The 24,822-nt window shown below is 35.5% G+C and overlaps 2 protein-coding genes and 1 pseudogene across 2 annotated transcripts; 1 reads left to right on the top strand and 2 right to left on the bottom strand.

The window, feature by feature from the left end:
- Positions 1–1,754: 1,754 nt before the first annotated feature.
- LOC148784820 (metalloendoproteinase 1-like) lies at positions 1,755–6,134 on the bottom strand (annotated as a pseudogene).
- Positions 6,135–13,694: 7,560 nt separating this feature from the next.
- On the top strand, positions 13,695–22,410 carry POP2 (Pyridoxal phosphate (PLP)-dependent transferases superfamily protein). The gene is made up of 18 exons (XM_011102091.3): positions 13,695–13,963; positions 15,544–15,677; positions 15,922–16,006; positions 16,097–16,169; positions 17,358–17,455; positions 17,537–17,629; positions 18,390–18,463; positions 18,542–18,580; positions 18,672–18,760; positions 18,839–18,915; positions 19,024–19,098; positions 19,980–20,111; positions 20,198–20,285; positions 20,373–20,451; positions 20,796–20,886; positions 20,974–21,052; positions 21,168–21,283; positions 22,196–22,410. Exons 1-18 carry the CDS (start codon positions 13,919–13,921, stop codon positions 22,265–22,267), a joined length of 1,539 nt encoding a protein of 512 aa, XP_011100393.1. The 5' UTR covers positions 13,695–13,918; the 3' UTR covers positions 22,268–22,410.
- Positions 22,411–22,519: 109 nt separating this feature from the next.
- LOC105178584 (uncharacterized) lies at positions 22,520–23,949 on the bottom strand. Its single transcript, XM_011102090.3, has 2 exons — positions 23,774–23,949; positions 22,520–22,912 (listed from the first exon to the last, which is right to left on the bottom strand). The coding sequence occupies exons 1-2, from the start codon at positions 23,867–23,869 to the stop codon at positions 22,793–22,795; spliced, it is 216 nt and encodes a 71-aa protein (XP_011100392.1). The 5' UTR covers positions 23,870–23,949; the 3' UTR covers positions 22,520–22,792.
- Between the last annotated feature and the right edge of the window lie 873 nt (positions 23,950–24,822).

Here is a 24,822-nt window from a genome sequence, read left to right on the forward strand (position 1 = left end):
AACGAATCGCTTTCTAGATGATCCTTCTAGAAGAAGGTGATTCTAACGATCTTTCTAGTTACTTCGTCCAAAATAATAATTGATTCTTAAGTTTCTAATTTAGTCACACACACTAGTGCAATATAAAATTGGTGAGACAATTGCCAATTTGCTTGGTGTAAGCACCATTGTGCGATGTTAGGCGCTAGTGCAGCACGCATGCGCATCAATGTACCTATCATTGTTGGCATGGTGCGACACCAATGTTGGCAATCAAGCAGGTAGACAACATGTGTTGGTAGATTGGTCAGTGTGCATGGTTATGGCATGCCTAGGCAGGCTTGCGGTGCATGTCTTGTGGGCTTTGTGTGGACGGTTGCAAACATTTGCCAAACAGTGTACATGCGAATTAAGGACTACGCGCTAGCAGTGCCTGATACGTACTTTTCGGGTGTTGCGCGCACAGGCAGGACATTGTGCAGAGTTGGCTAGATGCGCACACATAGGCAGCACGCATCGTGCGAATGAAAGGATGTTGCTAGCGCAGCTAGCCCCCTACATGCGATAGGCTCAATAGACAGCTTGCAAGAGCATGTGCAAGGAATGTTAGATGTATGCAGAACTAACCGACGTTGGTAATTTCGCTCGACAGTTGAGATGTGTAATAATTGAGCAATTCTAGATAGTTTTGGAAAAACATGGCTAGAGTTAAGGGAGGTGGTTGGCATTGTCCACTATTGTGACAACCGCCATCCACTTGGCGTTGACAGGATGCTTACTTGGCTTATTTTGATTAGCCCTGCAGTTCAGGGTTATCCATTGCACATTTTTTTTTTGTTTTAGCATCAGAGTTACACACTTAATTGAGTGTGCATGCCGAAGGAGTTCTTTGTATTCTTACTTGGTGATTATTGCAAGGTTAGGTTAATTCCTGTATATTATTGTGCATTGGTTACATTTGTTGCTAATCTTGTGTGGTGTTGCTAGCTTGCTAAATCTAATTCAGAACTATATCAAACACGACTGCTTGTGAGATTAGGGGAAATACCGACTAGTTGTGTGCAAAACTAGGGCGCACAGTGGGCAAAAAATTGCTAATCGTTGAAACCCCTGTGACAGTTGGTATTAGAGCCAGGTTGCATCTAATTCTGTGAGTTTTCGGCTATAGCAGACCAAACTTCCTTGCGGAATCGTGTTGCTGAATTAGAGATTCAAGTTCATCAGATTGTGGAACTGCTTGAGAAACTGAACCGCTTCGTGTTGTTTCCACAAATTGAGACCTTACACTTAAGAGTCGTTATGCTGGAGAAATCAATGGATGAGATGCCAATTCTAAAGTAAAAACATGTAAACCTAAAGTTAAATTCTAAAAAATCAAGTTAAAATAATTTAAAAAAGCAATAAGTGTTAAATTGCCGTGTGTTAATAGGGCACAAAATTGAGTGCGCACCCAGGCGATTGGTATCGACTGAGCCCTCGAATCAGTAGAGACATGATATGATGTGAATTCAGAGCCAACATATATTTTTTGTGAATTATATACTATAAATTTGAATAATCCATTATTATTCTTTTATTAAATTCATTTTAATGCACAATCCCATAAACCCAGCATTGAAGGTTGAGTAAATTATCAAATAAAAAAAATAAAACTAAACTTTTTCGAAAATATAAAAGAGTATAATTGTGTAGGAAATGTAAGGAATTATTTGGGATAGGCATCATGTAATCATTTATTCCTCAATTATTTACCAAGAAAAAGAAGAATATTTTGCTTAAATATGGTACAAAGCTCTTATTCCATTAATATCATCTTGTCCCAAGCCTTTTTTGGTTCCAGGTCTAATACTTGGGTACATTAAAGCATCAAAATCTCTGCTATGCCCAAGTCCAAGAACATGTCCTAATTCATGCATCCCCACTGTCTCTAGATCATATTTATCTGGTGAAACACCATTTGTCTATGTCTCATCTCCATCAAAATGAAGTCTACCATCAATTGGTGCAAAAGCATGTGCTAGAATCCCTTAAGGCCCATCAAAAGGTACCTCATCCCCAATATCTCGAAACTGAAAACTAATCTTGATATTCGTTTGACCATAGTTTGTAATATACTTAAACTTGAAATACGTCATATTAGCCCATTCTTCAGTAGCGTCTTTAACCGCAGTCATAACATCATTGCGCATGCCTGGAGGAAATGAGTATGTGAGGCTTTTCTTTGAAGATGGCCATGTGGGCGTACCAGGAAAAAAAGTATAATGTGAAACTAAGGTCGAATTTTGATTCTGGAATTGGCTTGCATTTAGATTGAAAAAATCTGCAACCCCACATCTGGGCAGGAGTAGATTTTTAATTGTTTCGGCATCCAAGATTCCATTTACTTGTAGCTAGAAGAATAATCGGTATTTTTTTATAGCCAGCTCTAAATTATCGTCAAGAAGGAGAAGCATGAGAGGTAATTTTATTCAATGCTTCTACCTAAATATGATTTATGAAGAAGTATATGACTTTACCTAAATATGTTTCGACATCTCAAGTGAGCATTTGAATATTGATTGGATAAATTTGAACAATTTATTTTTCGATGGGAAAATTGCAATTTTTTTCGTCTCGTAACTTAGGTATAGTACATTTTTAGTCCCATTGTTTATGAAATTCGAGAAAATAGTTTATAAAATGTAAAGTTTTATTTTTAGTCCTCCAACCAACTCGTCTAGAAAATTAAACACGTGATTGTTACCTTTTAGAATAGAGGAAAACATTAATTTTAATTCTTTAAACCTGAAACGTTTTCAAGTGAGGGTTCCAAAAACATATGACCATACAACTTACACTTGTTTTTTTTTTTCATTAATTTTTTAATGAAAATTGGTAAAGAGGCCTGAAAGTGAATTTCTTTAAAATTATGGGACTATTTTCTAAAATATCGTAAATAATGGAACTAAAGTGTACAAAGCTTAAGTAATGGAATGAAAAATATAATTTTCCAATTTTTCAAGAGAAAAAATATATATGTAGATATAATTAATCAATTTAGATTTAGTGATGGTGATCAAGAGGAATTAGTTCCCAACCAAGTGTTGATATCAATTTCTTGAAAATCTTTAAATTGATAAGCTCTAAATCTAAGGTTAAAACTAATAATGGTGTTTGTACAAAACAATAGAAAATCAAATGAGTACTTACTTTCATAATAACATAATCATCATAATTTGATGTACTCAATTCTTATTGATGCGTATTAGGGTCCAATCATACCAAAAGAATCGAAGAATCTTTATGCAAAGTTTTAAGATTAACAGGACACTAACCTACAAAGTATACATTAGTACTCCGATACTTAAGTCAATAATAATTTACTAAGGAAATAAAAGGGAAAACTTGAAATGATGTAAGAATAACGGTTGAATATGATGATAAAGTGATATAATTTGTGTGGCGGAAAATTGTGAGCTGAAAATAGCTTAAAAACTGAGAGATAATGAAAGTTAGCGTATGATAGAATGTGTTACCAAAATGCCGGCACAAAGAGTCAATGACTGAGAGAGAATGAAAGTTGGAGTATGATAGAATGTGTTATCAAAATACCTACATAAAGAGTCAATTTATAGGCGAACTTGGAGTAAGATCAGAAAAGTAGTTATGGTGAATCATATACCATTGGAAAGTTTCACGTATTAGCTACTCAATAGAAAAACTAGTTCATGATTTGGACTTATCTAGATGAAAATATGACCCTTTCACTGGAGTTTGTCCAATCTGCCCGAGAATTTGAAAATCTATTACTTGTTGGTTAAAGAATTAAATCTAGTCGGACTGCTTAGAATTAGTTAAGGATCTTTTTATACGATGTGTCCTAAGGTGTCGGCGACCTGTGTGTGTTAGGAAATGGATCGGGTTAAGATGGATAACAGGTGGAATATGAAGGCGATAAAAGACACACGAATTTGTTAACCCAGTTTGGATATAAATCCTACGTCTGGGGGCGATACCAAGCCAGGAGAAAACACTCAAAGAGGAGGAAAATTGAGGAGTACAACACACACACACTTGTATGCAAGTCTTCACCACACGTGAAAGACAACACTCACCCTCGTCTCAACTCTTTCTTTTCTCTCTATTCTATTCTACTTTTCTCTACGAAACAATGCTAACAAGAGTAGTATATATAGCCATGACTTATCCTTTTTCCAACTCAACTTGGGATTTCTAAGTTGAATGGGGTTATCCTTCTCCAACTCAACTTTGAATCGGGTTATCCTTCTCCAACTCAACTTGGGAATTCTAAGTTGAATCAGGTTATCCTTTTCTTCTTCAAATCAATCTTCACAACTTAACAATCTCCCACTTGAAGATTGATTAGCTTTTCTCCACTTCTTTCTTGGTACCGCCGGGTTTGTCCACTCTAGTCATCAAGGCCAGTCGAAGCCGTACACAGCTTCAACTTCTCCATCGCAACCGCCTTGGTCAGCATGTCCGCAGGATTCTTTTCTCCTTGGATCTTCTCCAGCTGCAGTGCCTTCTTCTCCAGAAGTTGTCGGATGAAATGGTACTTGATCTCGATGTGCTTTGTCCGCGAATGGAACGCGGGATTCTTTGCCAGATGGATCGCACTCTGGCTATCGCTATGAAGAATCACATCTGCCTGAGGTTTCCCTAATTCACCCAACAAGTGTTGCAGCCAAATGAGCTCCTTAGCTGCCTCAGTAACTGCCACGTACTCAGCTTCCGTCGTGGACAGTGTGACAACCTTCTGCAACTTTGAGACCCAGGATACGGCTGTACCGCCATATGTGAACACGTACCCTATAGTGCTCCTCCTTTTGTCATAGTCACTCCCTGCAAAATCAGCGTCAACAAACCCAAACAAGGTAAGCTTGCCCTTACCAAACACCAATGCTCGGTCCTTAGTACCCCTTAGGTACCTAAGAATCCATTTCACAGCTTCCCAGTGCATCACTCCTGGATTGCTCATAAAACGGCTAACTACTCCCACTGCATGTGCTATATCCGGTCGAGTACAGATCATAGCATACATCAGGCTCCCAATTGCTGAGGCATACGGTGTGACTCTCATCTTTGCACGTTCGGAGTCAGTCTGGGGTGAATCACTGTTGGATAGTTTGAACTGATTTCCCAATGGCGTTCCAACCGGTTTTGCATTTTCTATCTTGAATCTGCATAATACCTTCTCAATATAATCAGATTGAGATAACCATAATTTACCAATACCTTTGTCCCTTGTGATTTTCATGCCCAATATCTGTCTTGCTTCGCCAAGATCTTTCATGTCAAACTTCCTCGATAACTGATCCTTGAGCCTATTGATCTCCTTGACATTTGATCCTGCTATCAACATGTCATCAACATACAAGAGTAGAATGATAAAAAACTCATCGAACCTCTTCACGTAGCAGCAATGATCAGCATTGCATCTAGAGAAACCTATCTCTAGCATGAAGTTGTCAAACTTCCTGTACCACTGCCGCGGGAGCCTGTTTCAATCCATACAGGCTTTTCTTCATGCGACACACCTGCTGATCATCTCCATTATACCCCTCTGGTTGTACCATGTATATCTCCTCCTCAAGATCCCCGTGTAGGAAGGCTGTCTTTACATCCATCTGTTGTAACTCCAAGTTCTCTGCCGCTACCATGCTCAACACAAGACGAATAGTAGTTAACTTGACAACAGGTGTAAAAACATCAGTAAAGTCAATACCGTATCTTTGTTGGAATCCCTTTACTACGAGTCTTGCCTTGTACCGCTTCTTCCCGTCTGATTCTTCCTTAACCCGATATACCCATCTGTTCTGTAGGGCCTTCTTTCCTTTTGGGAGCTGACACAATTCCCATGTGTTGTTTTTCTTCAACGAGTTCATCTCGTCGTTCATCGCAAGCTCCCACTTGCTCTTGTGGACATCATTGACTGCCTCTGCGTAACATTCGGGTTCTCCACAATCAGACAAAAGCAAGTAATAAAGAGAGGGGGAGTACCTATCTGGGGCCCTTCTCAGCCTCGGTTCTCGACCTAGTGCCAAGGGTGTGCTGCTTTCAGTAATCGGTTCCTCCGATACTGGTTCTGGCTCTATCTCCGTTTGTTCGGTTTCGTCCGTCTGAACTCCCATTGAATCCGTATCTGCTGGTCTCATGATCCCGGAATTTGAAATATCGAGATCAACAAATTCCCTTTCCTTCTTGTCATCGTCCGGGCTTACCTTCCTGTCGTTGTACATTACATCCTCATTGAATATAACATTCCTGCTACGAATTATTTTCCGGTTTTGATCATCCCAAAATCTATACCCAAATTCGTCAGTCCCATACCCAATGAATGTACATTTAATCGACTTAGCATCCAGCTTAGTCCGATCATCGTTCAAAATATAGGCTGAACAACCAAACGTACGTAAGAAAGAAAGATCCACTTTCTTACCACTCCATACCTCTTCTGGTATCCTGTTGTTCAACGGGACAGAAGGCCCTCGATTGATCAAGAAAGCAGCCGTGTTGACTGCATCTGCCCAAAACATCTTTGGTAGTCCGCTCTTCAATCGCATGCATCTCGCACGCTCATTCAGTGTTCTGTTCATCCTCTCAGCAACGCCATTTTGCTGAGGTGTCCCCGGGATTATTTTCTGCATTCGGATTCCATGGTCGGCGCAGTAATTCTTGATACCTTCACTGTTGTACTCGCCACCGTTATCCGATCTGAGACATTTCACTTGTAGACCTGTCTCATTTTCTACTAGTGCCCTCCATCTCCTGAATGTATCAAAGGCATCAGATTTTCTTTTTAAGAAATACACCCATACCTTTCTAGTGGAGTCATCGACGAATGTCATGTAGTACGTTGATCCACCAAGAAATGACACTGGTGCTAGTCCCCACAAATCAGTGTGAACAAGCTCCAACTTTTCTTTCCTCGGAGTTCTTCCTGTGGTCAAGAAGCTCACCCGCTTCTGCTTTCCGAACACGCAGTGTTCACAATGACCCACCTCCACCGATTTTAACTCGGGCAACCGTCCTTTCGACTTCAGCACGTTCATTCCTTTCTCGCTCATGTGGCCCAAGCGATTGTGCCACAGGTTAGCCTGCGATACAGTTCCTGCAAAGGGGATGTTTGAACTGGATCCTCCCGCCATGTAGAGCGTTCCCGACTTTAGTCCTCGAGCCAAAGTCATTGCTCCCCGACTGATCTTCCACTTCGCGTCTCCAAACGTCGTGTGGAATCCATCACTATCCAGCTGTCCGACTGAGATCAAGTTCCTTTTCAGTCCTGGTATGTGTCTCACATCATGTAGGGTCCAGCATGACCCATTCGTTGATTTGATCCGTACATCTCCCTTTCCTACAATCTTGAGGGGTTTGTTATCTGCAAGATAAACTAAGCCAAAATCACCTGAGGTGTATGGCTCCATGATGTCTTTGTTGCTGCATGAGTGGAATGAGGCCCCTGAATCCACAACCCATTCATCGGAAGAACTGCTCACACTCAACAAGAGTGCATCCGTGATCTCCTCCGTCGCGGCATTCGCTGTCCGGCCCTCTTTTTCCTTCTTTGGCGCCCGACATTCGCTTTTCATGTGTCCGGGCTTCTCGCAGTTCCAGCACACCATCTCCTTCTTGCCCTTGTTCTTCCCCCTGGACCTTGACCTTGACCTTCCACGGTATTTACCCCGTGTGTCAGGTCTCCCTCTGGACTCTGTATGTAGTGCAGAGTCAGATGATCCACCCGTTTGCTTTCTACGGGTTTCCTCGTTCAACATCATGTCCTTGATGTTGTCGAACTTCATCTTCTCCTTCCCAGACGAAGTGCTCACCGAAGTAACAACCACATCCCAACTGTCAGGTAAAGATGAAAGCAAAATTAACGCTTTTACCTCATCATCAAACACGATATCCACAGACGCCAGCTGTGTCGTGAGTTGGTTAAAGTCATTGAGGTGATCGGCCACCGACTTCCTCTCCTCCATCTGCAACCTGAATAGTTTTTTCATCAGCATAACCTTGTTCATTGCTGAGGGTTTCTCGTACATATCGGCAAGAGTCTGTAGGACTTCCTTCGTGCTCTTTGCTCCCTTCACATGATAGGCGACATTTCGAGAGAGCGACAGGATTATTGCGCTCATCGCCTTTCGATCGAGCACCTTCCATTCTTCATCACTCGTCTTCTCGGACTTCTCTGCAAGTGGTTCGTACAAGTCCTTCCCGTACAGGTAGGCCTCCATCTGCATACGCCAAAACCCAAAGTCGGAACCATTGAACCGTTCGACTGGAAACTTTCCCTCCATCTTAACTCCTTGAACCAGGCTCTTGATACCAGTTGTTAGGAAATGGATCGGGTTAAGATGGATAACAGGTGGAATATGAAGGCGATAAAAGACACACGAATTTGTTAACCCAGTTTGGATATAAATCCTACGTCTGGGGGCGATACCAAGCCAGGAGAAAACACTCAAAGAGGAGGAAAATTGAGGAGTACAACACACACACACTTGTATGCAAGTCTTCACCACACGTGAAAGACAACACTCACCCTCGTCTCAACTCTTTCTTTTCTCTCTACTCTATTCTACTTTTCTCTACGAAACAATGCTAACAAGAGTAGTATATATAGCCATGACTTATCCTTTTTCCAACTCAACTTGGGATTTCTAAGTTGAATGGGGTTATCCTTCTCCAACTCAACTTTGAATCGGGTTATCCTTCTCCAACTCAACTTGGGAATTCTAAGTTGAATCAGGTTATCCTTTTCTTCTTCAAATCAATCTTCACAACTTAACAGTGTGATGTGTTCTCCATGTTGTATATTGGTTTAGCAAAATTGAGCTTGGTTCTTGGACCTGTCATGTTGGTTCTTGGTTATAAAAATATTTATTTTACCTATAATAATCAGTAATAAGTCAATCAAATGTAAATAATTTTTTTTTTCAATATTTTTGTTAAATATCAGCAAATTTTGTGAATTTTGGTAAATGGAGAGACTTATTTGTTAGATGAAAGCAAATATCAGGATTGCTAGATGTAATTTTTTAAATCACAAGGGGTTTACGTATAATTATACCTAACTTTAAAAGAGCGGAGTGTAATTATCCCTATTATTAATACTAATTCTTTTTTCTATATATATATATATTACATAAAGTGTATATGAGCAACTTCAACTCTAATTATCACTATAAAATAATAAGAGATGGATGTATTTTGAAAACATTTAGATAGATGAAAAATAAAGGATAAATTACATAAAATCTCTTTGTGTTTTGAAAATTAAGCCAAAAACTTCTATATGTTAAAATAAATAGATAAAATCCATTGTATTTTTCAAAATATTGTACATTTTCCCATTCCATTAAGTAAGTTTAATGACGTTAAAATTTGTACTGAGTTGCCCATTATATCCTCATATAATAATCATTGATTTTCAATTATTAAACTTTGAACGGTTTAATCTTAAATAATTTTAAAAATATTTCTTATTATATATATAATTATATATGGATACAAACTAAATATATATAATATATATATATATATAGATGTAGGCGGGAGCGACCGCGCCAATGTGGGTGGCGAAGCAAGATAGACTGGTGAGTCACCTTCTCCCGTGCACAAAGTGGTCGACCTCGCGTCGCCCCATTTAGCCGCCCTCGAAAAAGGGGACGATCTTGCCGTCATCCCCTTCTAAAAAGGGCAGCGACTCGATCTGGAATGCCGTCACCTAGAAGAAGGGTGACGGCAGAAGAAGGGGTGACCTTCATTCTCTAAGCGCCATTAACAGCCTTCTTCTCCATTTGTGACGAGGTGACGAAAAGTTAATTCTTTATTATTTTTAATTTTTTAAAAAAATTAAGTTAAAATAATTTGATTTTTTCAAAAATTTAAAGATAATTAATCTATATTTATTTTTAGTTTTAATGCATATATTGTAGTTTTAATTTAAATATTATTTATAATAAAAATACAACTTAACAAAATTTGATATAATTTTTGTATTTTGATATTTAATTAGTATGTTTTATATATAAATATAACTTATTGAAATATATTTAAACTAAAAGATCGACGTTCTCTTATATATCAAAGAAAGGGGTAAAAATAAATTTTACAAATACAAAAATAACATAAAAAAGTGTTAAAAAAAATAAAGAAATTCACTTACATTTTAGGCAACTGAGATGTACCCTCAGTTAATTTCTAGAGATGGGGTATTTTGTTGTCTTTTTCATAATATGAGAGGCTTTTTTTCTATAAAAATAACAAAACGGAATTTGCTATTTCACCAAAATACGGGAAGGTGTTATGCAATTTACCCTAAAATGAAAGCGTAGTTGATGAAGTACGTAATTCGACTATGGTAGTCCAATGATATTAACTTTTGGTCCAAGTTATATGCCAATCAATTTATGCCTGTGGTTCTTTTTTCGAGGAGAGTTTTATGTGTGCAGGCCCATAATTCGAGGTTGATTATCGTCATTTCGACCATTATCTGAGTGTTTCTTCTAAAATTTTCTATTTTTCAATAGAATTTGTTTAATTTTATATTTTATGTAGTTCTAAGAAGTGACTAATGCTTAAATTATTTCCTAATTTAAGTTAATCAAGATGCACTATCACAAAGAAAAATAAATGCATATGGGACAAAGTGATAGGTCCAAGATAAATGAAGTTGACCAATTGGAAATGTATATATGGTTGAAGCTTCCTTTGTTGTCACTTTCATATGGACACACTCTCCAATCAATTGGGCAAAATATCTTTATACAATTGATGGAGACAAATCATCAAAATTTCAAAACATCTTTGTATCATATATAATTATTATTATTATTTAATTCCTTCTTTTCCCTATGTGCAATTCATTTAAATTTATGAATAAATTACTACCATCTTCTTATATTAAGTTCAAATTCATAAATATTTTATATTTTTTTCTGTAAAATTACAAGTACAGTACTTTACGACGATTTAATTATAATTACAAGTACACTTTCTATTTAATAGTAAAGACTGTTTGCATACGCGGACCTAATTAAATAAATGTTCAAAGAAATGTTGTTGGAATTAAATAAATATTTGGAATAATGTTTTTTTCAATTAATAATCACAAATATTGCCTTATAATTAATTCATGAAATTCACCTAATTTATCCCAAAGTTTGTAATGGCAAAATCAAACTCTGCCAAAATAAAATTGTAAGAATCAAAATCAAACTTTGCAATCTCTCGGTCTCAATTTGGCTGCCCAAAAATTAAATAAAGAAAGATGAAAATCTTATCCAAAGTTTACACACTAAAAAGAAATAGAAGATTAGTGCAAAAAAAATAAAAATCAAATAATAATTTTAATATTATTATTAATGGGATTATTTAGCGATAAAAATATTTATTTTATCATAATAATGAATTTCATGGTTTTTATAATTACTATATTTTAGTAAAAATTATTGTTAGCACAAATTAGTTATAAGAATATGCGCACAATATCATTAAATACAATTAGTGGCACATGTATAGTGATGCCGTAAGGTTCGTTTGGTTCAAGTGAGAGGAAAAGGGAAGCGAGAGGGGGAGGGAGCAAGAAAAAATAAAGTTTTCCTTCAAGTTGTTTGGCACGATTCGAAGGGGAGTAAATTTCAAATAGAAGCCACTTCTTTGGTAAGAGAAAACAGATTGAGAAGAAAATAATATATTTGTAATTTTACTGAATAACTCTTCTCTTTGTTTTATATTAAAAATAAAAAAATTAATATTGTACTAATATAAATTTAGTATATAAAAAATTTAAAACCTAATTAAATAAAAATACTTATCAAAGAAGAATAGCAATATTTTATATCAATAAAAATATTCATCTTTGACTTTGATTTAGTAATTTTTCAGCAATGTTGTTATCTTTTCTCTAACGATTATATACTGCATTATCAACGGAAAGGAGAAAAGAATTGGAGAAAAATTATATGTATACGCGGACAATAGAGTAAATAAAAATATACTACGTACTTTTTTATCTTTTCGGTCTTATACGTTCACTTTTTCGCCCAATTTTGGAAGGAAACAAAATTGGACTTTGGAGGTGTTTCATATACGTCAGTTTTACTTCCCTTCCGAAATCTTCCTCCTAACCAAACTCCAAACTACCTCTTATATTTAGTGACAACTTTATACACATTTTTTATCACTAATAATTATCTAATATTAAGAAAAAAATTATTACTATTTAATATATATTTTTAATAATAATTTTAAAATTATCAAATAATATTTTGTCACTATTATCATACTTTTTTTTAGTGGCAATAATAATAATAATAATAATAATAATATTTTAGCCTTAATCTTTGATCTGTTTGGAGCATAATCAACAAAGTCCCATTATTGGATATGTTCATATTTTAATGCTGTGGGATCCAAAATGTTGTGGATAATATATTTAATAAAATCACTCAAACAAAAGTCTATGTTTAATATATAATATGTCCGATATATATTTCAATAATAAAAGAATGATGTGCATATTTTTAAACATACCAAATAAAATACTTAATTGTTATTTTTATATAGGAAAATATAATATAAAAGGAGAGAAAAATAAAAAAGTCAGGGGAAATGTGTCTACTAAAGATAATTAGTTTTAGAGGAAGAATAATTATATATGTTAAAAATTAGGCTTAAAGGGTTTCGTCCCCTAACTTCAGGCCATTCTCGTTTTAGTCCTCTAGGTTACTAGTGTTCCATTTTGGTCCCGTAGAACTGAAAAAATCTCAATGTTGATACAAATTTGATTAGAAAGTTGAGTCACTCATCGGAAAAAATCACATGCTAGGCATGTGACTTTTTAAATTGGGACTTGCATTGTGATTGGCTGAAAAAGATGATGTGGTAAAGACATGGCCTGAATTTAGGGGACTAAAACGAGAATGGACTGAAGTTAGTGGACGAAAATTGCCTTTAAGCCTTTTATTTCAGCCAATCACAATGCAAGCCCCAATTTAAAAAGTTTTTCCGGCGAGTGACTCAACTTTCCGATCAAATTTGTACCAAAAATTGAGATTTTTTCAGTTTTACTGGACCAAAATGGAACCCTAGTAACTTAGGAGACTAAAACGAGAATGGCATGAAGTTAGGGGACGAAAATTATCTTTAATTCTAAAAATTATTAAAAATACACTTAACAGGCAACTTTTTACAAAACAAAAGAGAAAAATAAATCGATAATTACATTTAGTAATATAAAATAAATTGAGGCGAGTCGAAAACATACTATTCAAAAGGTTTTAAATTATTATTGAATTTGAAAATATATATTTGAACTTAATTTGATTATTAACTGAATTAACCTCAAACGAGTTTTTAATTGAAATAAATACGAGTCGAACTTAAGTATTTGATATTTTTGCATACTTTATTAATTGAATTGAGTTTAAAAATTTATCGAAACAAATCTTTTGTGCAAACTTAATATGTTAAGTTTAAGGATTTGAATTCAAATAATTTTTTACCAATTGAATTTGATCGAATATCGAATAATTTAAATAATTTTTTGCAAAATTATGTTATGATATATATATAGAGCATTGGTACTAACAAATTACAAGAATCAAAATTGAGAAGCGTTTCTTGAAATAAAGTCCTAAAAGGAAGGAAACTTTTGGGAAAATCCTTAAATTTTGCAAATGAATATTTTCTTTATATTCTTCAAACTGCAAAATCAATGAATGTAGACATCTGATGACGGGCGCTGCTGTCCAGATCAAGATTACAAAATCAGTTTAAATATGGATTGCTGAGTCGTCACTCGTCACTCGCATCATCTATCCAACTGTCTCTCATACAAATACATACTTCTCTCTCTTGCTGTTCCGTGCATGCTTTGGCCCAAGAATAACAATTTTATACGATTCTTTTTGCAAAAGGGTACAAGGAAAAAGTGATGATGCATCGTCTTCTTCAATTGACTCTCAGAAACGCCAGCCAGGTGAAAAACCCGCTTCTGTGTTTGTGTTATTTTCCCCACATATTGATGTCTGTGTTTGAATGCGTGTCTTCGTAAGTTTTTCTTTGTATAATATGATGAGATGCTTTCCTTTGCGCTTTTTTTTTTTTTGTATATTTTTGTTATATTTGATGGGAGCTTTTTATGGGTTGGGGGGTGGGGGTGGTTGCATCTTTAGTATCAATCAGTATTTGCTTTTTCTTTTACTTTCTTGATTGATGGATGGATGGATATAAAATTGCCACTGAAGTTTCTGTGAAGGTCACCATGTAATTTAATCTTGGATACCTTTGCAGGAATGTTTCTTTCTTGGGTGCGCAAATTTTCAACCTTTTTTCTGGGTGGGGTGGGGGGTGAGTGGGCTATGGGTGTGTATGTTGAAGAGGATGAGTTATAAGGTGGATGAGAGTTCATCCTGCGTCAGGGTTCTCTGATTTGTGTTTTGCTTGATTGAGTTGGTAAAATTCCGGCATTCTTAAATTGGCCGTGCTGATGGATGACTTTGCGGAGATTATGCTTTTTGTACGATGCACATTTAGCTATAACTAAGAATTAATTAAATGCAATCAATATATGTATTCTAGGTACTTAGAGCTGCTTTTTAGGATTATGCCGGTACGTTCTTTTCCTTTACTTGACTTTGTCCATCATAGCTCATTTAAGTCTCCGTAAAGTACAATAATAACTGATTAGCATAAGAAAAGTAAAAAAGCAGCTTGACATCGATGATTTGTACCAATATGTTGACTAAGAGAAGTTGAATTTATGTGGTTTGTCAAGCCACAGTGTTCCTGAGTCCTTGTATAAGCTAGTGTTACACCTGAGACTTCCAGTCAGATCAATTCAGCTCGAGGGACCATTCCAAATTAATTACCTTTGATTATCTAGTATACTTTTGTGTGTTTTTCAGCTATATTTTTCATCATTCCTGCAGGTTTTGATGTAATTATTTCCCATAATAGCCCTTATTAAGACTCAACCTTCGAACTTTGCATGTCTAGGTATCCATGTGGAAATCAAAGAAACCCCTTTACCCTTCCTGATATCGAACAAATGGCTGATCTTCTTAAAGGATGCTGGTGTCTTTTTTAGGACTAAAACATGCATCTTTGCCTTTGATCTCAAGGCCAAAAACTAGAAGTTCCTTTGAAACTAATTTATATGTCATGAATATTAGGTAAATGCTCTGTCAATTCTCAAGATGTCTGGTCTGTTAAAACCATGGTGGACAATGAGACCAAGCTTGGATTTACATTTCATTGTATGTTTTTTGAGTACCTTCCCGTGAAATGGTTGATCGATGTATCATTATAGCTGTAATGGCTGAGACAAAACGACACAAACTGTGTTTCTGTACCTTTTTGAAACTAATGCAGAGCCAAGCTTGATGCTTATTTTAGTTCATCTAAAAATTCTGGCTATTTAGTTGGAGAAAGAAAACAAATGAAACAAGCTCTGTCCAGAGAAAATCCAAATGTGTCTTTTAATCAATATTTACTTTGTTCTGCTTCTTTATTTGGTTTTAAACTGATTATCTGACATTCACACTTGCAATGCTACAGGCTGGTCACTATGTGAAGGATATTTCAGCAGGTAAAAATCTGCAGAAACATTTGGTCCAGGCTTCTGTACGTGCAAAATCATATGGTACAGAGGCATCTTTACAGAAGGATGTTTCATCAACTGATGATAAAGGGTATATGCCATTTCTTTTTTAGCATTACTAATTTCAGCATATACATCTTCGCTGCTTTTCTGTTCATATCAACAGAAAATGACTACTGATGTCTCTAAGGTATTACATGTCTATTGTTATAGTATATTAATGAGTTTCCGTATAATGAAGACTTTCTCCAAAATATTCTCTATGAACTCTGATATCAAGTGATGTAAATGAAATAGTTTTATTGCCTGTCACTATTAACTATCGACATTTTCAGCTATAAGGGGCATGATATGCTAGCGCCATTTACTGCTGGATGGCAGACTACAGATTTGAATCCTTTAGTTATTGAGAAATCAGAGGTATGAAAGTTGGATTTACAATTTGTGTGTCGTACTTTCAAAGTTTTCAGCCTTCTAATCGTAGGTGCTACATTCTTGTTTGTTTTTCAGGGCTCCTATGTATATGACGTTAATGGGAAAAAGTATCTTGATGCTCTTGCTGGATTGTGGTGCACAGCGCTAGGTATTCGAAACCCCCACTAAAAGCCCCAATTATACAGACTATTTGCTTCCTGTTATTTGACTTTTTATCTGTTTATCTGCCACCCACATGCTCTCACTTGTACGATTTTGTTGTGATTTTAGAATCTTGTGTTTCTCCTCTCTCGTGTGTTCAAAACTTAAAACTGAAGAAAACTTATCCTATTAAGGGAAAAAGACTTCTAACATTATGCTTTGATCATCTTGTATGTGCATATATAAAGCAATAACTTGTCTGTTACATCTTTGTCACTAGTTCTGGGCACTGTAACAGACATGGAGGATGTAATTTTTGAAAGCAATAGTAGACATGTTGAGAGGCCCAAAATATGTGCATAATTTAGTTTGACTACATATATTTAACAAGTTGATTTATGAAAAATAACCCCTCCTCTCCTAGTCAATGGAAACAAAAAAGTAAATCCAAATAGTCTGACTATTTCAACACTTCCTTCTTGGTGATCTTATCCTTGTCGTACTTATGACTTCCAGGAAATATTTCATGATAATACATTATGACATTTGACGAGTTGATTTCTATGCCTATACATAAAAAGCAATTGTAACCCAAGTTTATACTTGACAAAAAGTAATCACTTAATCAAATGTTGACATAGCTGATATACATTCATCTTCTCCTCACTTCTCCAAATGTATACATTAGTTAAGCATGTCCAGAAACATCTTATCACCGTAAAGCATTACACTCAGTTATTTCAAGCCCTATATAAATTATTATAACTGACTCCGTACTAGTAGCATACGATATGTAGCTGCTTGCCCTCTATTGCAATTGATGTGAGAAATATGGTCGCACCTAGGGCCAACCACTGAGCTGTGAGTACAAGTGATCACATGCTGGGATTACATGAGATCTTTATAAGCGACTGCAATGTGGCTCAAAATATGAGAAGTATTGTTACTTTTGGACTGCAACATGGTTCAAAACATGAACATAATTGAAAGTTTGTCTGCTAAATTTACTGTGTGGCGAAGCAAATATCTTGAAACCACAACAGTCATGTTTCTCTCCCTACCGTTGGTGGGACAAAAACTTTCTACTTGAAATTCATTATATGAAACATCATGGAACTCTTTTCACTGAACATTTATGTGGAAGACATAACCAATATTATCAATTAGACACTTACGTGGTCTTGCATTCTTGCAGGTGGCAATGAACCACGTCTTGTTGCTGCTGCAACGAAACAACTAAACACACTGCCATTTTACCACTCCTTTTGGAATCGAACCACGAAACCCTCTTTGGTACAAAGATTTACACTCAATTTGAAAGCTGCATATCAGGAATTTGGATATGTCCTCATCCTGATTTCTTCTTATATATAGGATCTTGCTAAGGAACTGTCGGAGATGTTCACTGCAAATAAAATGGCTAAGGTCTTTTTCACAAATAGTGGATCAGAAGCCAATGATTCACAGGTTAGGACATCTTCTTCTTCCTTTTTTTCTTCGTCTCTCATTTGTTTACAGATTTGATCATCTTTAAGAAACATTGAATTGGGTATTTTATCTTGACTGATTTTCATTTGCATCTATTTTGAGATGGAGTTGTAAATCTAGAGTTTAAAAATACTTAATCTGTCTAGTTCTAGAAAATGATGAAGTATGAAAACTTCCACGCTTAATTACATTTATGATGATTTTATTGACTGAACTCTGAAATAAGGTGGCTTAAAAGTTACAAAGTGTGTGGTGAAGCTATTAGGAATGAGATGCCATATTCCTTAATTCAAGAAACAATTCAGTTGAAAAGGCCAATTTCTAGATATTGGTTTTCTATCAACTAGACTAGGGTGTGTAGTGCACTCAATGCTTGTACGCAAATATTTAAAGTTATAAATAACTAGGTGTCTTTTACGGTTTTACCAAAAGTTTCTTTAGCATTTATTTCATTTGAAAAAAAAGAAGAAAATAGTTCAGTACATGAAATGGAATATTTGAAATAAGCATTAGATAGAAAATAAATGATTTTTTGAAAAGACAAGATGTGCGAGTTGGAAAAAGAGAAAATTGAAATAGAGAATGGAGAGAAAAGTGTGAGATCGAGATAAATAGATAACTAGAAGGTTGTTATTGATTGATTAAAGATCCTAACAATGTGCTCTTCTATATGAATAGTATAGGTTCTTAAGATGCCAACAACCTATTAGTAATAATTATGTTTTTCCTTTTGTTGCAGGTGAAGCTAGTTTGGTACTACAATAACGCCCTTGGAAGGCCTAACAAGAAGAAGTTCATCGCTAGACAAAAATCGTAATCTTCTGCTCCATTTCATTTTATTTACTTTGCTGTAAGTTCTCTTTGTCAATCCAATTTCCTTTGGTTTGGCAGATATCATGGTTCAACACTCATATCAGCGAGTCTTTCAGGGTAATTTTGTTGGCCTTTAAATTTCGTATTGTTGCTGTCATTCTTATGTAGTAAATATTGTAGACACAAATAACATATTGACTTTTAACAGGTTGCCTGCGCTGCACCAGAAATTTGATCTGCCAGCTCCATTCGTATTACATACAGACTGCCCACATTATTGGAGGTATCATCTGCCAGGTTGTGATGCATTCCTTGACTTAATATAATCTCCCTTCATCCATGATCATCTGAAATTTATAAAGTAGAATTTTTCAGGGGAAACTGAGGAAGAGTTCTCTACCAGGTTGGCCAAGAACTTGGAAAATCTTATCCTCAAAGAGGGACCTGAGACGGTAACTGATATTAGATTCATGTCATTGATTTGTTTTATTTTTGCAGCCTTCTCTTTACTTATAATAGATGTTGAATGTTACGTTCATAACAAAATGGAGTGCTTTCAGATTGCGGCTTTTATTGCGGAACCGATTATGGGGGCAGGAGGTGTGATACCTCCACCAGCAACTTATTTTGAGAAGGTGAGTTTCCTTTTACAATCGGTGCTTTACCATGGTAAGGTATTTCAAACCCTTTACCACAAACCAGTCTCAGACTCTCGGTTCACTTGTGCAGAAAGCATTACATACCCTTTGGCTACATTCATTGCCAAGCATTTTCGGTTATTTTTTTTGCCTCCCTGAGATGAAAATACATTTGCATGCAGGAGGGAAATTCTCAGTCTATCAAAATTCTCTTCAAAACATTTTCCATCATTTAATTATTACTCTAATGATTACATATTTTGTAATTACATCTTTAAATCATTGCACTAACGAAAAATATATATTTACATCTTCAACACATTTTTCACCATGCAATATCTGAATATCATATATATGACATCTTCCAGTCAAACTTGTTAATCATACAATCCAGAAAAGATTGATTTGACACGTTCACAAAAGATCCCAACAAATCTTCAAGACAGACTTTCATTCTCAACACATTCACCAATCCCACTTCCAAAGTACCATTTCCTCAAAACAAAACTCCAGAATAGTTTCAAAATAACTCCTGAGGAAGTGTAAAAGTTTGCTACTGTTGCAAGAAAAAGTTTACATCTTAACTTTGACTGTCTCTCCAGGAATGGGTACATACATGGCCTGATATATTTCCTATCCACATTAACCATGTTTTAACTTATTGATACAGCATCTGCACATAAGCATCCTGCAATGTTGTATTCTTTCTCAGATTGAACTGTATATTATCAATTTGTCTCCAAGCTAGATGGGCATTATATGGACCTTCTGTTTTGCATGTGCAGCAAAGGACCTGTTTTACCAATTTGTGTTCAATCTCATTTTCTTACTCTGCAATTATAAAGGATTTGGTCTGAGCATCTTCTACATATGTGCAGGTTCAGGCTGTGGTCAAAAAGTACGATATCCTTTTTATTGCTGATGAGGTAATATGTGCCTTTGGAAGGGCTGGCACAATGTTTGGCTGTGATAAGTATGGCATCAAACCTGATCTCGTCTCGCTGGCAAAGGTAAAAATTTTCAGCAAAGTTGTGATAAACCCCATTTCCTAGTCTTGCAAAGTGCTTAATTTCCTTTTGCTGTTGATTATGCACAGGCTCTTTCTTCTGCGTATATGCCTATTGGAGCTGTTCTTGTCAGCCCAGAAGTCTATGACGTCATATATTCTCAAAGCAACAAGCTTGGTTGGTGCTAGCATATTGACTTGAGTTATATAAGATTTTTTGTGATAAATCCAGTTTAACACGTTGCTCCAATTTTTGCGTCTAAAGGTTCTTTCTCGCATGGATTTACTTATTCTGGACATCCTGTATCATGTGCCGTTGCGTTGGAAACACTGAAGATTTACAAGTATGTTGTTCTTGATCTTTACCAGTGAATTCTGGGTTTTTATCTTCTCTGCAACCAATTTCCATCTTGATTTCATGCTCTATCGTTTTAATCCCTCCCACAACATGATTAAAGAAAGATGGAAATTTCTTTAGATATATGACAAGAACTAACATGAATGAAGAATGTTTTGAGAATAAATTTAAGATCTTTGTGCGGTCATCATAAAGATGCTTAAAGATTCGTATGAATTTGAATTTTCCAGGCAAGTTCATTGGGGACTAAATAGGTGCTTAACGATTTAGTTTAAACAATCTGAAATGCTTATTTACATGGAAACAAAATGTTTTGTTTGCTTTCTGCAGGGAGAGAAATATTCTTGACCAAGTAAATAAAATAGCCCCAAGATTTCAGGAAGGGTTGAAAGCATTTTCCGACAGTCCCATCATTGGGGAGGTACAGAAAGCATTTTTATTTGTTTATATAATAAATACTGGAAGTTATTCTTTTCTCGTTCATTTGACTCATTGCACTCTCCTGAAGATACGGGGGACTGGTTTGATTCTCGGGACAGAATTTGCAGATAACAAGTCACCAAATGATCCATTTCCTCCTGAATGGGGTATGTCTGTTATTTTGTCTCTGAATCTTTGAGCAATGTTTTTTTCTTCTTTGGAAAAGAAATTGTGCCTTTTCTAGTACATTCTTACATTTTATATTTTTCTGCAAATTTTCAGGTGTAGGAGCTTATTTTGGAGCACAATGTGAGAAGAATGGAATGTTGGTACGTGTTGCGGGTGACAACATAATGATGTCTCCTCCTTTTATAATGACTCCTGAAGAAATCGAGAAGGTAAGTTTCCCTTCAAAGTAATACGTGTTAGCAACTACTACCACAGAGCTAAAGTCTATGGAAAAATGAGCAATCAAAATTAAAGGGCTAAATGCAACAGGTCTCCGGTGAAAATGAAAATACTAATGGGCAAAAAATCCTCCCGTAAATATAAAAAGGCTACGCGACCCTTGGAACTTTAGGAAAACAACAACCTGGTCCGTCTGGCACCGAAGACAATGAGGATCTTTTCTAGAAGTTCAGGGGTCGTCCAACACTTTTTCTTCTCTTCAGGGGGTCTTTTAACCTATTAATATTTTCAGTAGAGGACAAAAATTTAAGCGCGCAATATTAAATACAAGAAGAGACTAGTTTTATGTGGTCTAGAGATTGAATTTCTCCTAGGTCCAAAGTTGCCCAAGTTTATAACTAGAATAGAGTATGTTACGAGTAAAATAGACGGCAGCCCGTCGATCTTTTAACTAGGGCCTGTATCTATATAGTAAATGACGAGATACACACTAAAGCTACATGGAAATATAATGTAGTGTCAGGTCAACTGTGGTGGTACGTAATTCACATACACAAATGAATTATCTTGAAAAATTTACTCTTCCTGTTTAAAGCAGAAATGGCTGTGAGAGTGGCTGTTTTAGACTAAAAGTTTGAGTTCTTTTGGTTTGAGCTATCTTCTGCCGAGTCATCGTTCCGTTTATGCCACGGCTGAAGTGTTGTCTGTAAAGTGCTGTGTCTAGAGTGTTAGTGCTCGGGTGTTCTTGCTGTTGATGCTTAAACCTCTTACTCTCCCGAGAATGTTGCGTGTGGCCTATGTTTATCGAACACGTCTCCAACTGATCAAATTTCGTGAAAGCTATGAATTGTATGCCAAATTTTGTGATTGGAACTGAAGCTCTTTTTGCTTGCACCTTTCAGCTGATAGAAATCTATGGGAAAGCTCTGAAGAGTACAGAAGAAAGGGTTGCAGAGCTCAAGTCTCAGAAGTGATCCATTCAAAGCAGTTTGGACAATGGTGAAAAGATTTGATGTCTCCCATGTAGAAAAAACCTGAGCTGGCTGTCCCCTCCCCCCAATAATATTACACTGGAATTTCAATCAAGAAATCAAATTTTTACTTGTCATTTCACAAATGTAGGTAGCCAAGCAAATGGTTATTCATCTCCTCTTGAGGTGCATGTTCTGCTGTCTCACACTACCAAAAACCATCCCTATCTGTAATGGATACTTTGAAATCTTCAATAATTATAAATATCTCATCATTATTTAAAGAATTATAAATATTCTTCCCCGAATTACAGATACTCCTAAAATTACAAATACTTAATAAATATCCCCTATAATAGGCTGTTACAAGAAAATATTTTTTAAGTAACGACGGAAAAGCCCGTTGTAATTTACTTTAAAATTTTTAAGCAATAACTACTTTCAAGAGAATTTTTCCAGAAAAAGGCACAACATTTTCTCCAAAAATTTAAAAAAAAAAATACATAAATTGGTAGAAAATTGATGATGTCAAGATTTGGACTGCTTCTCAGCCTTTCTTCTTGCCCTTCTCACTCTGGAGCTCAAAGATGACTTGAACCCACCACCCCCATCACTCTCTTCCCTTTCTTCTATATCTTTCAATGATTTCTTCACACAATCAGGAAACAAAGTTATTGCCAAGATTTTCTTTTTCTTTTCTTTTTCAGTAAATCGATTACAATTACATAATAAATTAGAAAAAAATACAAACAATTTTTTATGATATTGTAAATAATTCAATTATCTCCTAAGAAAAAATAAATAATATTTTTTTACCTTCTTATATTTTTTAATAAAATAATTTTTTGTCATGTACTATTTAAAATAAAATAATTTACTTCCTTAAACAGGGAGGTAGATTGATCTATTTTAAAAAATATAAGGAGATGTATTGCTACTTTCTCCTTTTCTTCCGTAAAACGATAATATGTTGATTTATAATATCACAATGGGGTAAATTGCAGTGAACCCAATAAATTGCAACATTAACAATATTCAAAATTACCCAACAACTACTATTATTGTCGACAAATTCCAGATTCAAAGATATTTCGTTAAAATATTGAATTTTAAAATTAAGACATTTAGTTGAGTAATTTGGATATTAATCAATACAAAAAAATAGAATGGGTTTTTTGAAAGTAATGCATTTATACGTGAAAAATTGTCAATAAAAAATATATATATGTAGAAAACTTATTTAAATATATATATATATGCATTTAAAATAAAAAGGAAAAACAATTTGGCAATTTATGTCCACTTATTTTGATCTGATAGAAATAGGAAATTTTTGTTTATAAATGAATTGCTCTATCATCAAACTCTTCAAATCACTAATCACCAAAATTTGGAAATGTTTATTTGTGTGTGTGTTTATATATATATATATATATATATATGTGTGTGTGTGTAGATATTAAGAAGAAAGAAAAGAATATATATATATATATATAGGTATGAAGTTACCTCCCTGAGCTCAGCAAAACTGACGACATAGAAAGTAAGAGCAGCAGCTGCAAGAATTCCTACAACTGGAACACCAATCTGCTGAAATCCATCCATTCACACTCCACTCTTATGGGGTTCCAAATGGATAAAGCAAGAACACTATCAGTCATGTAAAGGGATAATGTTTATAAAACCCCCCACCCCACCCCACCCCACCCCACCCCCTCTTTGTTTTTTTTAGTTTATCTATTTATATACGGTGGGGTGCATTTCTTTCCTCTTTTTCTTTCTTTTTTTTCTTTCCCACTTGTGTTGAAGGAAACTACAAAATTGCAAACTTAATCCTATAAAATAGGGTGATTTTGAAAGTACTTGCACACTTTACAAATTTGTAGGAGGGAATTAGATTTTGCCATTCGAACTATATTCGTTTCTACATGTTGGCATCTAAATTTTTTTTTTTTTGGTGAACTTTGCGAAATTTGCACTTTACCGTATATAATCTCTTTGTTGCTGATTTTTTTATCGGAAAAACATCACATGCTGTGCATATGTTAAAAATACGACATCACATAACCTTAAATACCGTATGTGCACTACATATGATTTTTTTTGACAAAAACTTAGTGAAAAGATAGTTATAAATAGAAAAGTATAAAATTTCGTGAAGTTGAGATGGTGAGTTGACAAAAAAAAAAGGTTTAAATGCTAAAGTGTAAAAATAGTCATAGTTTGGACGCTAAAGTGCAAACAGCAGACTGCACCCGTCGCGCTAACCATTGCGTTGTTGGTAAAGCTTCATGACAAGCTCGCCAAACAAATGTCCGGATCTTTGGTGGTACATGGCTTCTCCACATCCTCCTCTATGCCTTCTGTTGCCCTGTTCTCACTGCGGCAGTCTGTGAAGATGAACTAGGCGCTTCATGCTGTCGCAACCTTACCAATTCCACACGATATGCGCTTCTCACCGAGAACTTGCCTGATTTTTATATGGTCTTGTCATATCTGTAGTACGTCCCGTGCTGCAAGAATTCCCTGCCACGTCAATGATGGTCGATGTCCCAATT

This window comes from Sesamum indicum, linkage group LG12 (genome assembly GCF_026168435.1).
Source record: "Sesamum indicum cultivar Baizhima isolate 11 linkage group LG12, ASM2616843v1, whole genome shotgun sequence".
Lineage (NCBI taxonomy): Eukaryota > Viridiplantae > Streptophyta > Magnoliopsida > Lamiales > Pedaliaceae > Sesamum > Sesamum indicum.

Bases quoted from the DNA above. Each gene is read 5' to 3' on its own strand.
- LOC105178584 (XM_011102090.3), bottom strand. From the start codon at position 23,869: ATGGATGGATTTCAGCAGATTGGTGTTCCAGTTGTAGGAATTCTTGCA. The intron at 22,913-23,773 runs GTAACTTCATAC...GATTGTGTGAAG, and splicing joins GTTTTGCTGAGCTCAGGGAG to AAATCATTGAAAGATATAGA.
- POP2 (XM_011102091.3), top strand. From the start codon at position 13,919: ATGATGCATCGTCTTCTTCAATTGACTCTCAGAAACGCCAGCCAG. The intron at 15,678-15,921 runs GTATATGCCATT...CGACATTTTCAG, and splicing joins TCATCAACTGATGATAAAGG to CTATAAGGGGCATGATATGC. The intron at 20,112-20,197 runs GTAAAAATTTTC...GATTATGCACAG, and splicing joins ATCTCGTCTCGCTGGCAAAG to GCTCTTTCTTCTGCGTATAT.